The sequence below is a fragment of the Pleurodeles waltl genome, chromosome 5 (assembly GCF_031143425.1).
Source record: "Pleurodeles waltl isolate 20211129_DDA chromosome 5, aPleWal1.hap1.20221129, whole genome shotgun sequence".
In the NCBI taxonomy this organism is placed as follows: domain Eukaryota; kingdom Metazoa; phylum Chordata; class Amphibia; order Caudata; family Salamandridae; genus Pleurodeles; species Pleurodeles waltl.
Genome location: NC_090444.1, coordinates 1,541,257,335 through 1,541,274,738, shown reverse-complemented (window position 1 = coordinate 1,541,274,738; position 17,404 = coordinate 1,541,257,335). Strand labels below are relative to the sequence as shown.

The following is a 17,404-nucleotide window of genomic DNA, read 5'->3' as shown; positions in this document are numbered from 1 at the left end:
GTTCATATTGCTCTAAACCACACTGGTTTTCTCTCAGTCACTAACCCCACCCAACAACTATTTGAGAGGCCACATGAGTGATGGTATTCTGTTGATGTGATGGGAGAGGTGACAAGCCAAAGTAGGCCAAAAATGTTTGTTATATACCAGCACTATAAAGACAACTGAATCACAGAAATGAGAAAAAAACGCCTACTTAAAATGCTAAAGCAAAGGTATACAGGTATTCTGCTAACACGTTTACAGAAAAATAAGAAAGCCCTTAATAAGCCACTAAAATAACAAGTAAAGAGAATGGCTACAGGCTCATCCTACACAATAGCAGCACTGTTTTTTTTTTAAAAATAAAATAAAACTAAGTATCACCACTTTCACATTGGCTGCTACCATACTACATTCAATTCAAAGGAGGAACATAACCCCACCAGAGTGCAGGCACTGCCATTATCCACTTTCACAGTGGCTTTTAGAAAATCACTTTCTAAACGGTGTTCTGGCTTAACAAAGCTTCTCTGTCCTTATAGAATATAAATATATGTATATATATATTTATATATATATATATATATATACATATGTATATATATATATAAATATATATATATATACATACATATATATTCAGGCCGTTTTTCAATGCTACAGAATGCTCACACAGAGAAATATTGTACTGTCAGATAGGGCTGCCCAACCAGAATGTCAAACGCTCGTTTCAAAGCAAGGTCATCATTTCGTCAGCAAACAGTAATAAACAAGCAGTATGAATTAACAATTGCTATGAACTTAACAATGGAAACATTTTCTTTTCATACCTGGGGACCTTCCCGTAAAAGCTCCCATTTAATATGTATGCACTTATTCTCATCCTGTTTTCCAACACTGCTCATACTTTCAAAAAGTTTGTATGAATGTAAAAATCTCCACCTTAAAAATGTATTTTACAACATCATGAAAGTTAACTTATCAATAAATTAAACTGTGCATCACAAATACATTATCAGGGGTAAAATACAGGCACTTAATGTATAATGTGCAAGGCGTAAACCTTTACTGGTCACTTTATGTCACAGTATAAGGCATTCTAATGTACAACCAGTGTATACATTCACCAAGGAATTACAGTTTTTGGTAAAACCAATAATCAAATATATATAAAATATTGAATATGAAATATAGGCACACAATAGGTTTCCTACTTTTCTTTTTATAGATACTGCAGAGAATAACATTTCTAACAATGTATATCCCGCAGAGAAAAACAATAAAAGTGCAAACATTTTATTTTTCTTTTTTTTTTACAAATTCTGATTAAACCCAAGTACAAAGGTAGAATACTGAACAGAACTGATTTTGGTTTTAACATGTGACTCAAGGACCCTATTTGTTGTCTTTCCAAGTATGTAGCCTAGGAATTTAACATTACCATTGTCACTCAAGCTCTTCCCAGTGCTCTGTAAGATTACCTTTACTTCGCCTTCTAATACTAACAAGCTTTCCAGCTGATTTGATGCTCCACTTGGAGCTGTTTCCAGAGCTGGTCAAGTTTGTATACTTAGTGGAGCCTTTGGTCTCATCTTCCCAACCAGGCCAGAAAGAAGGATCTTCCAATGGATTTTCTGCATCACATGGAGGGTCTTCAATAGTGATCTGTGGAGGTTCCCATCCTTCAATCTCATCTGGCTTCTTAGCTTGAATGGTTGGTTTTATTGCCAAAGTGTCCCAGAATCCAGCTTTCTTTTCGGGCTTCACTTCCTCTTTGGATTTTACATTGGTTCTAAGTGAAAGAAAATAGATATTAGTTCTAAAGGACAAGAAATACAAATACCTCATTCCAATGGCATCATATGCATTCAATTGGCAGAAGAGAGGCTTTAGACAGCATGTCTTGATTTTATATAAAACAGAAATTATTAATGACAAAGCAAGGTGAAGAACTCTCGAAAAAGTGTAAGTTACACTGTGGCACCCATTTTGAAACATTCAATATCAAACAGAGAAAGCAAAGCAGTGCTATTCAACTCGTAAACATGATATAGTATAATAACTATGGTATACTATACTGGATTTAAAAATATCGACCAATGCTACCCTGGATATAATTCAACTAAAATTTCTCATGGGAGACGAAAATTGAATATTTTCAGGAACCAATGAAAATTCTTCTCATTTTTTTGTAAGTGAAGGGCAAATTACGTATGGTAATCTACAATCCTAGTGTGAAAATGGTGAAATGCCTATTGGAACAAAAGAGTAATCAAAGTTTAAAACCTGCGTGGTACCCAGAGAAATGTCAAAGTCTGCTGAAATACTTTTAACTGTATGCGGGAAATGAGGCAAAATTAGCAGGAAGCAACAGTGTAAAATCATGCTAACATTTCTTAGGCTACTTCTGTAGATAATACATATAATTTGCACTTAACGTATTTAATTTCAATATTCTTGAGTATTTAGAATAAAGACTAGTTTAAATACCTAGCTCCTGGGTACCTTAAACACTTCCTGTTTTGTGGGCTTTCGTCTCCCACCTACAGCAGCCACTCACAGATCTCTTTGACACCTTTCAGTGTCCCGATGCAGCATATTTGCACCTACACACACCTTGCCTCAGACCCTTTCCATTAGTGTGCAGATGTGTTTGGTGCATTCAGTAATAGAGCAAAAGGGCCACTGGACGACTCGTGCCTTGGGGCTTCCTTGTCAAGACTCACTATGCAGAGGTCCACTTCTAAGCTCAGCCTGCAATTCAGCTGAGTGGTTATTAAAAACTAATGAGTAGTTAACCCAGTGGTTTACCAAGTGCCAGTGCACTGTTTCTACTCTCTGTTAATAGCTGCCACTTTCACCCAACTCTTATTACATTGCTTTCTGTACATAGATCGAAAAATATGCTTATATATTCCAAAATCTCAAAAATATGGGGAAAATGAGAAAACTGGCCAACATCTGATGGCAACAAAGATTGTGTTTTCTGCAGAACAATTTCCACTGCAGATTTGGCCTTGCTAATACCTTTTACTCGAAATTAATATCCTACTATCCATGTTTTCTGCTGAGCCATTCCGAAATGTTTGTGGCCCCGACTAATAACCTCTTTCTCCCACATCCATGGCTGTCCCACAACAAACTTCCTTCATAGCATATACCTCCCACATGAGATCGAACTTCAACATATAAACTACACATCAAATTGATACAATTTGTTCTGCAAACCATTTTGTGACACAATCAATCAACAAAACCTGAAAACTTACATTTGCCCCACTGCAGAGAGGACATGCTATCAGTGTTAAATGTACCACTAAATCACATTATTAAAAAAAAATACCCACGACTTTCCAGCACTGCTAATTGATTCTGGGCATTTCTAAGGTGGGTTCAGAAAACGTTCCATAGACCAAGATATCTATTTATGAAGAATATACCACCAGGGGAGGATCTGCCTGGTTTATATGGCCACATAGTTATCGGCATAAGGGCTCTGGTACGATACAGATGCACTTTTACGTCTTCCAGTGTGATACAACAATGCAAACAATTTAACCATGAGGGAGAGATTTTTTGTAGCGACAAGCATTGTAGATTTCTAAGATAGAGGGTTCTAATTAATTTTTAAAAAACTTTAATCGGCCACTGTACACAGTCTGACACGTCTAACAGTTCTCCCGCAATACCTGCTGTCTTTTGTTGTTATTCCTGATTAGCACCCGCATTCTCAATTTTCTGGAAACCATACAGCAGGGACTAACTATTACATGCTCTCAAAATAAAGGCTAGGATGGGTGAATAATTGGTGTGCATTACATATGTACCGCTGCAGCAGTCATTCCCACCCAAACAATATGAAAGAGGCACACAGGATAAAAAGGAAACAGACAAAATTTACCAAGGTGGAAAACACCAGTTGCTAATGACTCTTCCTGCGTCATTGACAAAGGAGGGCCAGAGAGACATAGGAATACCACAAGAGCAGAAATACCCTTTGAGTATACCACTGGCACGGTACTGGGCAGCACTTGGTTGGAAGCAACTAAGGGAAAACTTACAGCCACATAATGGAATGCATAAGCCATTGACTTAAATCTTAAGACTCTGTTTCATTACTCCTCCATAAAGGAGTTTATCATTGCCATGCACCTGCACAAGGACCATCCATGCATGTATGATGAATGGAGAAGCAGCCACTCAATGACCATACGAATCAAGTTAGCACATATTTTGAAACTAAAATACAACCCTGGTGGGAACAAAAGCACTGTGGCGGGCCATCACCGTAAGTGTGGCAGGAGTTCAGCCTGGGTGGTTAATGGCATTCAAGTGCTCTACATGTGCTTCTCCAATCACACACAATATGTAGAGGCTGTGAAATGTGGGTGCCATGCAACACAACTGTTAGTTGGCTGCCTGAAAGTAAAAGGACTATGGCAGTGTGTCTGGCCTCTCCAACTGCTCTGTACTCGTAGCAGATCAATAAAGCAACGTTTGAGACCACAGACAGACTCCTCACCTCTCAGGAAGAGACCATGCAGAATAAGACGATACAAAGATGAAATGGCATCAATCAATATCAGTGACATATCAAACACACAATGGCTGTCATGTGGGCAGGTTCAAAGGGTAAATAACACTAGAAGCCAAGTCGGTCTATGAGGGCTGACCCATTACCCCATATTATATGTGCTTTCTATCAGTAGATACAACAGTAAGTACACTCCAAATGAGCAACGTCTGAAGGGAGCTGCCCCAAAGCCTTCTCCTTTTTTTTGTATTATTATATTTTTAGATTGTTATTTTTAGGGATTGCAAGGGTCTCTGCCACAACTAATAGGGAAAAAATGTTACCTAGTATTGTGCGAGATTATACAATGGGAAAAGGCAAAACTGTGAGAACTAGGCCTCATCACAAATAATGCACCTTAGTTATAATTCATATAATGGAGAAACCCAAACTCATTATGTCAACACTACAACCTGTAGCCGCCTTTCACTATTTCAGACCTTTTTGAGCAGGAAGTAATATTTACAACGTTCTATACTCTGTAATGTGTTTTCAACTGCACTACACTTCAATGTACTGCACACTCCATGCTTTATGTATACTAAACAAAAGAGTCTCCCTATTCGTTTTGGGAGGGTCAGCACACACACCTCTAAGAAACCTGGCCTACAGTCACTACATTTGTATTAGTCAATGACAAGCTTTGTAGTTATGGTTCAGCTATTTCGAGCAAAGGAAAGGGATTTTTGAAGAATATTTTACCCCGCAAACCTGCATACACATTTCCCCCCCAAAAAAAACGTATAACTTCTGAAGGGATTTAATTAGATTAGTCAGCTATAAGGAGGTCCCCACAGCTGTATGACAGATTCAAAAATCCTATATGAATTTTGCCTCGAACGCACAGGAAAATAACTGGACAGAATTGCATTAGATCTACCAGAAAGATGAAGCATAGTCCAGTCAAAAATGAATTCCTACAGGGGTCTGGTGTTAATCCCAACAGGAGGTTTTGAAACAGTAAAATAAATTACGCCTTTACTGAAAGTTTAGTTATTGAATTAGTTGATACATAAGAATGATAAGTGAAATCCTTGGAGGAGACTCACAATTCATGCTGGAAACTGATGTCAGAGAACCGGAAAACCAGGTTGTAGAGCCTTTGCAATCGGAATGCATAACACCAATAAACTATTATGTAATTTATGGGTGACAAACCATGTCCTTGTAGGAGCGTGTTGATGATATCCCACCACTCATAAGGGAAGGAATTTACGTGTACTCTCGTAAAAAACATAATAATAATAACATGTTCTTCTCAAGCCATGCGGTACAGTTTATTTTAAAAGATGCAAATGTGCTGCTGTCCTTTTAAGCCAACTTGAGAGAACACTGCAGGCCTGTGAGTTAATCAAACTGACTCACGACTGAACGAGGAAAATAAAAGGCCTTCGATATAGGTGTAGGGGGTTTAAAAGCACAAAGGTACCTATCATGGTGTGATGCCAGAGACCAAAAAATTCTCTGAAGACCCCTTCCCCAATACACTTCCCAGTAACGAAATGAGAACTGAAGAGAGGCCATAAAAAATAAAGACTGTTCCCTGCCAATCTTCTACTCTAGGTGTAGCGCATGACCAAAGCAGCAAACCCTGTCCCACATCTCATACCCTGATGGCAAATTTGGGCACTAGTCCTGGTTTTTACACGCAGCTGAAAGAAAGTAATATTTCTATCAGCAACTAGACAAGAGGTCTTCCTAATTAATACACAGAAAAAGGTATTCGCTACCAATAACTATTTTTTTTATATTATAATTACAATTATGAGGCTGCCAAACCACTTTCTACGTATAGATGCCCTTATATTTATCACAAGTACAAACCAATCCCTTTTCAGCCAATAGATATCCAAAAGAATGATGGTTTACCACTTCACTGATGTCAATGGTTATACTGTCTTTGCTTCTACATGGCCCTGTCAATTTTCCTGAGTGACATTACAAAAGAGGCCCAGCTAAAAGAACTACCACAGGATGGATAGGAAAAAGTATTTTCCTGGTAGAAAAACCCTCATCCACCAGAGTTACCTCTTGGCGGCATGCTTCATCATAGGGTTTCTTCCCGTTTCGCTATGGAGCAGAGCATGCTACGACCTACGGGATTTGTGGGAGCATTGATGTAGTCTCGTCAATATGAATCACAGGAGTGGTGGGGTCTTGGGTGAGTTAAAAATACCTGTCTCCTAGTAATTCCAATGATTTAATAGATCTCTTGGAGGCGGTATGATTAAAAAGGGGCTGCGGAAGTAGGTGATGTAATGTACATGACTTCCTCATCTACATGTTTCGGAGCCTTACACCTAAGCTCCTCTTCAGCACCAAGGTGGAAGAAACCCAATGATGAAGCATGCCACCAAGGGGTAACCCTGGTGGGTGAGGGTTTTTCTATCAGGAAATCCCTTTTTCCTATCGATGCTGTGGTAGTTCTTTTATCTGGGCCTCTTTTGTAATGTTAAATAGGCTATAAGGAGGACAGACCCAGTCCCACAACCTCTTTCTCCCTCTTTGTTTTTGAATTTTCCTGAGTGGACAACCGGCTATCAGAGCAGAAATGATGCACCCATCTTATCCAGTTTGATAGCAGATGTTCAAGAATCAACCTCTGAAACTTCATAAAATGTTTAAGGGTCTTGATGCATCTGATAATCACATTTGATTTTCATTAGACTTCTGCTCCTGAATCTGGTTTGATAGCCAAACAGTCACTGTATCTGTATTTTCTTTTTATATTTCGAGAATCTATATCAACTGAAACCTGGATTTAAAGCTGAACTTATTCCTACTTCTTGGCACGTTTGATGTAAATCTGTCCAGTATTTTTTTTTTTTTTTGCTCACTTCAGCAAAAAATACTATTGGAACATTTAATGGGAGTCTCAACTTTTGGTGAAACAATGTGCAGACCATGTTTTCATCTTTTCACAGTTGTAGCTTCAGCTGCATTCAACCACATGACAGACAGTGACTATAAATCTTCTGGAAAGCATGGTGATCTGACCTTTCCTAAAATGGTCGACTTTCCTTATGTATGAATTGAAGCTGAACATTACACAAAGAAATAGAGGCTCTAACATTTACAAATCGGTTTCACTCTTGTGTCACTAAAGCATCTTTCTCCATGACATAAAAATGTGATTTACAGCAGTCATTCACGTCTTTTAATTGCTCTCCAACTGCTCAACATCTCTTAGTGGTGTTACTATACCATATTTTACCACTTTTCGTTCTAATTTCAGCTTACTTAAGAAGGACTCTATAACATAATATATAGTTTAGAGGCTCCAACAATATTCACAGTGACTCTATGAATATTTTAATTTCTTTGAATATCAACAATGATTACTTTTAATAATGTTCCTTTTCCAACGGTTAGATATCTGCTAGAAAAATTATATTGCATCGTTTCACAAAGAAACTCAAATGTTGCCTATCATTAACTCAGAAAAAAGAATAAGGTTTATGCTGTCACAGCTCCATGTATTAGATGAAGTACAAGTTGTCTGATGATACACTGTAGTAAATCTCCCTGTAAGAGTTGTCTTCATCTCATTATTCAGTACTCTCATTTGACCTGTAGGAGCTGTCAGGTGAAACTAAACTGCCACAAAAAGAGAATATTTACAATAATGTATTTAATATTAGTTTTTCCTATTCTTATTAAATATTTGTGTAAAACCTTTAGACCTCTTCCTTTATGTATGCCAAGGAACATATTGCTACTTACTGTAAACTATTTCCCTGATTTCCTTAACAATACTGTAATTACCAATGCCTTTTTTTATTTGCCTATGCTCAACTGCAGTACCAAACTATACTGCTTTTGACATATTAAGCCTCACTTTCATGCTTGGCAACAGTACAAGACAATCCCCAAATAGTCTACCCAGTGCATGAATGTTACATTGTTTGTACCACTTTGAAGGTTGAATGTGCTTTGTCTCATTGGTCCCATCTGTTAATATTGGGATAATCGATGTTGAGGTATATATATATATATATATATATATATATATATATATATATATATATATATATATATATATATATATATATATATATATATATATATATATATATATATATATATATATATATATATATATATATATATATATATATATATATATATATATATATATATATATATATATTTATTCATGAGACCGAGGGACTCCTCCCATTTCTACTCCATTGCGCATGGGCGTCGACTCCATCTTAGATTGTTTTCCCCGCAGAGGGTGAGGTAGGAGTTGTGTATGCTAGTAATAGTGCCCATGCAATGGAGTGAATACGTATGTACATAATGAAGTTTAAAGTAATATATTTACAAATGTTCAAGATCAACTTCTAAATGGCTACAGGCTCCCGGGGAGGCGGGTGGGCGCATGTGAATCTGCAGCGACTAATGCCACGAACAGATGTACACTGGGTAAGTTACATTTTCCGCTCAATGGCATGTGTAGCTGCAGATACACATGCTGTGCATAGACTAGTAAGCAGTTATCTCCCCAAAGCGGTGGTTCAGCCTGTAGGAGTTGAAGTTGTTTGAAATAATGTTCGTAGTACAGCTTGACCTACTGTGGCTTGTTGTGCTGTTAACACATCTACACAGTAGGGTTTGGTAAATGTATGAGGCGTAGACCATGTTGCTGCCTTACATATTTCGTTCATTGGAATATTTCCTAGAAAGGCCATGGTAGCACCTTTTTTTCTGGTTGAGTGTGCCTTTGGTGTAATAGGCAGCTCTCTCTTTGCTTTAAGATAGCAGGTTTGAATACACTTAACTATCCATCTAGCAATGCCTTGTTTAGAAATTGGATTCCCTGTATGAGGTTTTTGGAAAGCAATAAAGAGTTGTTTTGTTTTTCGAATTAGTTTTTTTCTGTCAATGTAGTACATTAGTGCTCTTTTGATGTCTAATGTATGCAGTGCTCTTTCAGCTACAGAATCTGGCTGTGGGAAGAACACTGGTAATTCTACCGTTTGATTCAAGTGGAACGGTGAGATCACTTTTGGTAAAAATTTTGGATTTGTACGTAGAACTACTTTATGCTTGTGTATTTGAATAAATGGTTCTTGTATGGTAAATGCTTGAATTTCACTCACTCTTCTTAGAGATGTGATGGCAATCAAAAATGCAACTTTCCATGTTAAATATTGCATTTCACAAGAGTGCATGGGCTCAAAAGGTGGACCCATGAGTCGTGTTAAGACAATGTTGAGGTTCCATGAAGGAACTGGTGGTGTTCGTGGTGGTATAATTCTCTTTAGGCCTTCCATAAATGCTTTTATGACTGGTATCCTAAATAATGAAGTTGAGTGCGTAATTTGCAGGTAGGCTGAAATTGCGGTCAGATGTATCTTTATTGAAGAGAAAGCTAGCTTTGACTTTTGCAATTGTAGTAAGTATCCTACTATATCTTTGGCAGACGCGTGTAAGGGTTGAATTTGATTATTATGGCAGTAATAAACAAATCTTTTTCACTTATTTGCATAGCAGTGTCTAGTGGTAGGTTTCCTAGCTTGTCTTATGACCTCCATACATTCTTGTGTGAGGTCTAAATGTCCGAATTCTAGGATTTCAGGAGCCAAATTGCTAGATTCAGCGATGCTGGATTTGGATGTCTGATCTGTTGTTTGTGTTGTGTTAACAGATCTGGTCTGTTTGGTAGTTTGACATGAGGTACTACTGAGAGGTCTAGTAGTGTTGTGTACCAAGGTTGTCTTGTCCATGTCGGTGCTATTAGTATGAGTTTGAGTTTGTTTTGACTCAATTTGTTTACTAGATATGGAAGGAGTGGGAGAGGGGGAAAAGCGTAACCAAATATCCCTGACCAGCTCATCCATAACGCATTGCCCTGAGACTGATCTTGTGGGTACCTGGATGCGAAGTTTTGGCATTTTGAGTTTTCTTTTGTTGCAAATAGATCTATTTGTGGTGTTCCCCACATTTGGAAGTAAGTGTTTAGTATTTGGGGGTGAATCTCCCATTCGTGGATCTGTTGGTGATCCCGAGATTGTCTGCTAACTGGTTCTGAATTCCTGGAATAAATTGTGCTATTAGGCGAATGTGGTTGTGAATCGCCCAATGCCATATTTTCTGTGTTAGGAGACACAACTGTGTCGAGTGTGTGCCTCCCTGTTTGTTTAGGTAATACATTGTTGTCATGTTGTCTGTTTTGACAAGAATGTGTTTGTGTCTTATTATGGGTTGAAATGCTTTGAGCGCTAGAAATACCGCTAACAGTTCTAAGTGATTTATGTGAAACTGTTTTTGCTGTATGTCCCATTGTCCTTGGATGCTGTGTTGATTGAGGTGTGCTCCCCACCCTATCATGGAAGCATCTGTTATTACGTATTGTGGCACTGGGTCTTGGAAAGGCCGCCCTTGGTTTAAATTTATACTGTTCCACCATTGAAGCGAGATGTATGTTTGGCGGTCTATCAACACCAGATCTAGAAGTTGACCCTGTGCTTGTGACCATTGTGATGCTAGGCACTGCTGTAAGGGCCGCATGTGCAACCTTGCGTTTGGGACAATGGCTATGCATGAAGACATCATGCCTAGTAGTTTCATCACCAGTTTGACTTGTATCCTTTGATTTGGATACATGGTCTGTATCACATTGTGAAATGTGTGAACTCTTTGTGGACTTGGAGTGGCAATCCCTTTTGCTGTGTTGATTGTTGCTCCTAAGTATTGCTGTGTTTGACACGGCAGAAGGTGTGACTTTGTGTAATTGATTGAGAAACCTAGTTTGTGGAGGATTTCTATGACATATTTTGTGTGTTGTGAACACCATCTTAGCGTGTTGGTTTTGATTAACCAATCGTCTAGGTACGGGAACACATGTATTTGCTGCCTTCTGATATGTGCAGCTACTACTGCTAGGCATTTTGTAAAAACTCTTGGTGCAGTTGTTATTCCGAATGGCAACACTTTGAATTGGTAATATATCCCTTGGAATACAAACCTTAGGTACTTTCTGTGTGAAGGATGTATTGGTATATGGAAATATGCATCCTTTAGGTCTAGTGTGGTCATGTAGTCTTGTTGTTTGAGCAGTGGGATTACGTCATGTAATGTAACCATGTGAAAGTGATCTGATTTGATGTAGGTATTTAATGTTCTGAGATCTAGTATAGGTCTCAGACTCTTGTCTTTTTTGGGTATCAGAAAGTACAGGGAGTAAACTCCTGTGTTTATTTGTTGTTTTGGTACTAACTCTATTGCTTCTTTTTGTAGCAATGCCTGAACTTCTAGTCCTAGAAGATCTATATGTTGTTTTGACATATTGTGTGTTTTCGGTGGGATGTTTGGAGGGAATTTGAGAAATTCTATGCAATAACCATGCTGGATAATTGCTAAGACCCAGGTGTCTGTTGTTATTTCCTCCCAATGTTTGTAAAACTTGGTTAGTCTCCCCCCCACAGGTGTTATGTGTTGGGGATTTGTGACCTTGAAGTCACTGCTTGTTTGGAGGAGTTTTGGGACTTTGGAACTTCCCTCTATTCCTTTGAAATTGTCCCCCTCTATGTTGTCCCCGAAAACCTCCCCGCTGATACTGGCTCTGGTAAGTGGGCTTTGTTTGTGAGGTTGTGGCTTCTGTGGTTTGCCCTCGAAACCCCCCTCGAAATTGTGTCTTTCGAAATGTGCCTCTGCTCTGCGGGGAGTAGAGTGCACCCATGGCTTTGGCCGTGTCAGTGTCTTAAGTTTTTCGATCGCAGTGTCCACCTCCGGCCCAAACAACTGCTGTCCGTTGAATGGCATATTCAGCACAGCTTGCTGTATCTCTGGTTTAAATCCTGATGTACGCAGCCATGCATGTCTCCTTATTGTTACAGCTGTGTTGACAGTTCTAGCAGCTGTGTCTGCAGCATCCATTGCTGACCGTATCTGATTATTGGAGATACCCTGTCCTTCTTCTACTACTCGCTGCGCTCTTTTTTGGAACTCCTTGGGTAAATGTTCAATAAGGTGTTGCATCTCATCCCAATGGGTCCTATCATATCTGGCTAGCAAAGCTTGCGAATTTGCAATACGCCACTGGTTTGCTGCCTGTGCCGCCACCCTTTTGCCTGCAGCATCGAATTTTCGACTTTCTTTATCTGGAGGTGGTGCATCTCCTGAAGTATGAGAGTTGGCTCTTTTGCGCGCTGCTCCCACTACAACAGAGTCTGGTGTTAGCTGTTGTGTAATGTACACTGGGTCTGTTGGTGGCGGTTTATATTTTTTATCTACTCTTGGAGTAATGGCTCTCCCTTTAACAGGCTCCTCAAACACTTGTTTGGAGTGTTTTAGCATTCCGGGTAGCATAGGAAGACTCTGATATTGGCTGTGTGTGGACGACAGTGTATTAAAAAGAAAGTCGTCTTCAATGGGCTCTGAATGAAGGCTGACATTATGAAATGCAGCTGCTCTTGACACCACTTGTGCGTAAGCCTGTACTATCCTCTGGTGGCGATGGTTTAGCTGGATATTATCTGACACTGGTGCGTCATAAAGGTCCCATGCGTCAGGGTCATCTTGACTCATTCCTGTATGAGTTGGGGATTGCATCATTGGTGGAGTGGCTACCGGTGATGGTTGCGGAGAGTGATGTGGGGATGGTGGCGGTGTTACTTGTTTAGCCACCTCTGCGTGTGGCTGTTTGTCTTTGTCTTGGAAGGCAAGCTTGCGTTTCATTTTGACTGGAGGAAGAGTGCTGATCTTCCCTGTATCTTTTTGAATAAAGAGCCGTCTTTGTGTGTGATCTGGCTCTATTGCCTGTAATTCCTGTCCAAATCTATGTGTCTTCATTTGTGTGGACAGTCCTTGTTCCTCAGTGTAGGAACTTATTTTCCGTTCCGAGGCCGGATATTTCGGTACCAAAACTTTTTCGGCTGCTTTTTTCGGCTCCGACAAAACCTTTTTTACTTTCGGCATCATGCTCTCTCGGTGCCGACCCGTTTCGGTGCCGCTGTCTCGGTGCCGAATCTTCTCTGAGCCACTATCTCGGGCCCGAGATTGCTGTGTGCCGGTATCTCGACCGGAGTCGGATGACTTCGACACCAGCTCGCCCTTTTTCGGTGCCGATGAACGGTCACCTACTTTTCGGGTTAAGCCATGGCCTGTTGGCGGTGGCGTCCCCTGGGCTTTAGCGCTTTTCTCGTGAGTTCTTGGTTTCGACGTCTTACTCACGGTTTTCGGCGTTTCCTCGGGATCGATCTCCTCAGAGTCCGACTCCTGGGTGGAGAATGTTTCTTCCTCCTCCTCGAAACGCTCTTGTCCTGTCGGCACCGACACCATTTGCAGTCTTCTTGCTCTTCGGTCCCTGAGTGTCTTCCTGGACCGAAACGCTCGACAGGCCTCACAAGTATCCTCCTTGTGTTCTGGTGACAAACACAAGTTACAGACCAGATGTTGATCTGTATATGGATACTTGTTATGGCATTTTGGAAAGAAGCGGAATGGGGTCCGTTCCATCAGCCTTGAAGAGACACGTGGCCGGGCCGACCAGGCCCCGACGGGGATGGAAGAAAACCCCGAAGGGCCACCGGAGCTCTTCTTAATTCGGTGTCGATCTGTTGTAACTAAGACGATACCGAACGCAAACAATACCGACGATTTTTCCGAGATTCTAACTAACCTTCCGACCCAAAACACGGAGCGAAAAGGAACACGTCCGAACCCGATGGCGGAAAAAAAACAATCTAAGATGGAGTCGACGCCCATGCGCAATGGAGTCGAAATGGGAGGAGTCCCTCGGTCTCGTGACTCGAAAAAAGACTTCTTCGAAGAAAAACAACTTGTAACACTCCGAGCCCAACACCAGATGGCGGGATGTGCACAGCATGTGTATCTGCAGCTACACATGCCATCGAACATATATATATATATAAACAAAGTTGCATCCCCATTATTGGATTACCCCTCATGCACATAGGTATGTGGCCAGGCAGTCTCTGAGACCCAAGCCTGAGAATAATGACTGACAGGTCACAGGTGGGGTAACACTTAGCCAGCAGGCAAACGCACAAACAGGGGAACTGAAATCAGATCTCACAGATAGGCACAGCAACACCACAATGATCCCCGGAGATTGGCCCCAACAAAACACACATGGTCAGTGGGGTGCGTGCATTCCCACAAACACCGTAAAGTTACATACTACAGGTAGTTAGGAACACTTAGCCAATCAGGACGCAGCACACACAGTGACCACGCACCCCTCAGGCCAGACATCCAGACATGTACTCACTGGCCCATATTGTGACCACACATTGTCCAAATAACTCCGGCAGCCATATGCATTCAATACAAAAAATCCTGAATAACTTTATATGTCTCAGACAGAATACACTGACATGTTTATCTTTATTGGCATTATTTGATCATCAATACTTTTAACTTAATCACAGCAAATTATAATGAACAATTAAATTTTTTTTAAAAAAGCATACTCGCATCCACATATAACATACAGTATCTATAAATGACTCATTTTCATTCAGCCTCAATTGCTCTCTCCCACTCAGTGCTGCTATGCCGAGGACGTTACCACTACGTCCTCGGCACACAGCCCAGAGGGAGCGGTCTCGCTCCCTCTGTGTGCTTCCCCCCACTCCCCCAAAGGCAGGGATGGAAGGGGAAGCCCTTCCCCTTCCACCCCGACCCCCCATAATGACGTCAGCGCGCGATTGCGCGCTGACTTCATTATGGGGTTTCCGTCGCACAGGAAGCCATTTGCTTCCTGTGCGGCGAGGTTGGAAGAGGTGAGTTTCTCTTCCCGGTGGGTGGGGGGCTTTGCAGAAAGAGGCACCGGGGGAAAGGAAAGGGTTTCTTTGAGCATTCCTGCTGCCCAATCGCGTTGCGATCGGGCAGCAGGAATGCCCAATAGACGCCAGGTATTTTTTTATTTTTTTATTTCATTGTTGTTTCACTGTCAGGGAGCGGCCCCTTGGGCAAGGGTTGCTCCCCTTTTGGGGGCAACTACTTATGGCTATTTCTGCCCCCAGATTGGCCTACTATTTTAGGCGGATCTGCCCCCAAGGGGGGCAGAAACCACTGGAACACCAGGGATGTCGTTTTATTTGTGTATTTATGTGGGGGGGGGTGCCCCCTTGGGCAAGGGGGCATAGAACTGTTGGCCTTTTCTGCCTATTTTTTTTAGGTCCATCTGCCCCCAAGGGGTGCAGAAGCCACTTAGGCACCAGGGATTGTGTGTGTAGTGGATAGGGGGGGCGGCCCCTTGGGCAAGGGTCGCTCCCCTTTGGGGGGCAGGTCTTGTAGGGCCATTTCTGCCCCCCTTGGGGCCAGATCAGTCTATTATTTTTAGGCTGATCTGCCCCAAGGGGGGCAGAAACCACTAGAACGCCAGGGATTTTTTTTATTAGTTTATTTTTGTGGGGGGGGGGGGCGTCCCCTTGGGCACGGGGCGCCCCCCCAGGGGGGGCATTGACCTGTTGGCCATTTCTGCCCCCCCTGGGCCTATTTTTTTTAGGCCCATCTGCCCCCAAGGGGGGCAGAAACCACTAGAACGCCAGGGATTTTTTAAATTTGTTTATTTTTGTGGGGGGGCGTCCCCTTGGGCGCAGGGCGCCCCCCCCCCAAGGGGGCATTGACCTGTTGGCCATTTCTGCCCCCGGGGGGGCAGATGGGCCTATTTTTTTAGGCCCATCTGCCCCCAAGGGGGGCAGAAGCCACTTAGACACCAGGGATAGTGTGTGTGTGTTAGTGGATGGGGGGGGGCGTCCTTGAGCAAGGGTCGCCCCCCACTTTGGGGGCACATGTACTGAGGCCATTTCTGCACCCCTTGGAGACAGATCGGCCTATTATTTTTAGGCTGATCTGCCCCCAAGGGGGGCAGAAACCACTAGAACGCCAGTTTTTTTATTTTTATTTGTTTATTTTTGTGGGGGGGCGTCCCGTTGGGCGCGGGGCGCCCCCCCAAGGAGGGCATTGACCTGTTGCCCATTTCTGCCCCCCGTGGGGGCAGATGGACCTATTTATTTAGGCCCATCTGCCCTCAAGGGGGGCAGAAGCCACTTGGGCACCAGGGATAGTGCTGTGTGTGTTTTTTTGTTTTTTTTGTTTGGGGGCTGTCCCCTTTGGCAAGGGTCGCTCCCCATGGGGACACACTACTAATGGTATTTTCTGCCCTCCTTGGGGCAGATAGGCCTATTTTTTTAGTAGGCCCATCTGCCCCTATGGCAGAATCTACTTAGGCACCAATTTCTAAATGTTTGATGGTGGGGTGTTTGTCAACTGATAAAGTATTTGCATTTGTGCTAAAAAAAAAATTCCTCCTTTTTGTTCTAGTTCAAAGCTTTTGCTTTCTTTGCTGTGGCTCCTTGCGGTTTTGGTGGTGGTTGACCTGCGGTTTGCATAGTTGCATGTTTTAGGTAAGTAAAAACAATTTACTCCAAAGGAGTATTGTTGCCATGCATGAATTACCGGTTTGTAGGGGGTGTACTAAATACAGGATTGTGTGTGAAATTGTCCTTAGATATGTGCACAATGATATTTGTTTTGTCTTATTTCTAATTTGCCTTTCTTTCTTTCTTTTTAGTGGGATATCATTGGTGATTGCTGTGTCTGTGCAGAGTAGTTGCTGGTGAATCAAGCTTTTTCAGGCAAGTGAGCGGTATAGTTTTTGAGTTTATAACTCTTAATAACAAAGCTACACTTTGTTACTTGTCTTACACAGTGCTGGTTGTTGGTGGTGAATTTGTCCAGTTAATTTTAGTAGGAAAGATCATGGCTAGCCGCAGGATGACCGCTCAGCAGGTGGTTGGTATGTTTTTTGAGTTATTGTCTGATCATGATTATGAGACGGACTCAGCATCTGAGGCAGAGGAGGAAGTGAGA

At 41.7% G+C, this 17,404-nt stretch overlaps 1 protein-coding gene across 4 annotated transcripts in view; it reads right to left on the bottom strand.

Moving 5' to 3' along the window:
* Positions 1-1,275: 1,275 nt before the first annotated feature.
* The window catches only part of TDRP (testis development related protein), a 430,472-nt gene continuing 414,343 nt past the window's right edge, over positions 1,276-17,404 (bottom strand). For all 4 annotated transcript variants that reach the window (XM_069235830.1, XM_069235831.1, XM_069235832.1 and 1 more), the window contains one exon: positions 1,276-1,774. In XM_069235830.1, the coding sequence (XP_069091931.1) occupies positions 1,429-1,774 (346 nt within the window). In that variant the 3' untranslated portion in view covers positions 1,276-1,428. The remainder of the gene's footprint in view (positions 1,775-17,404) is intronic.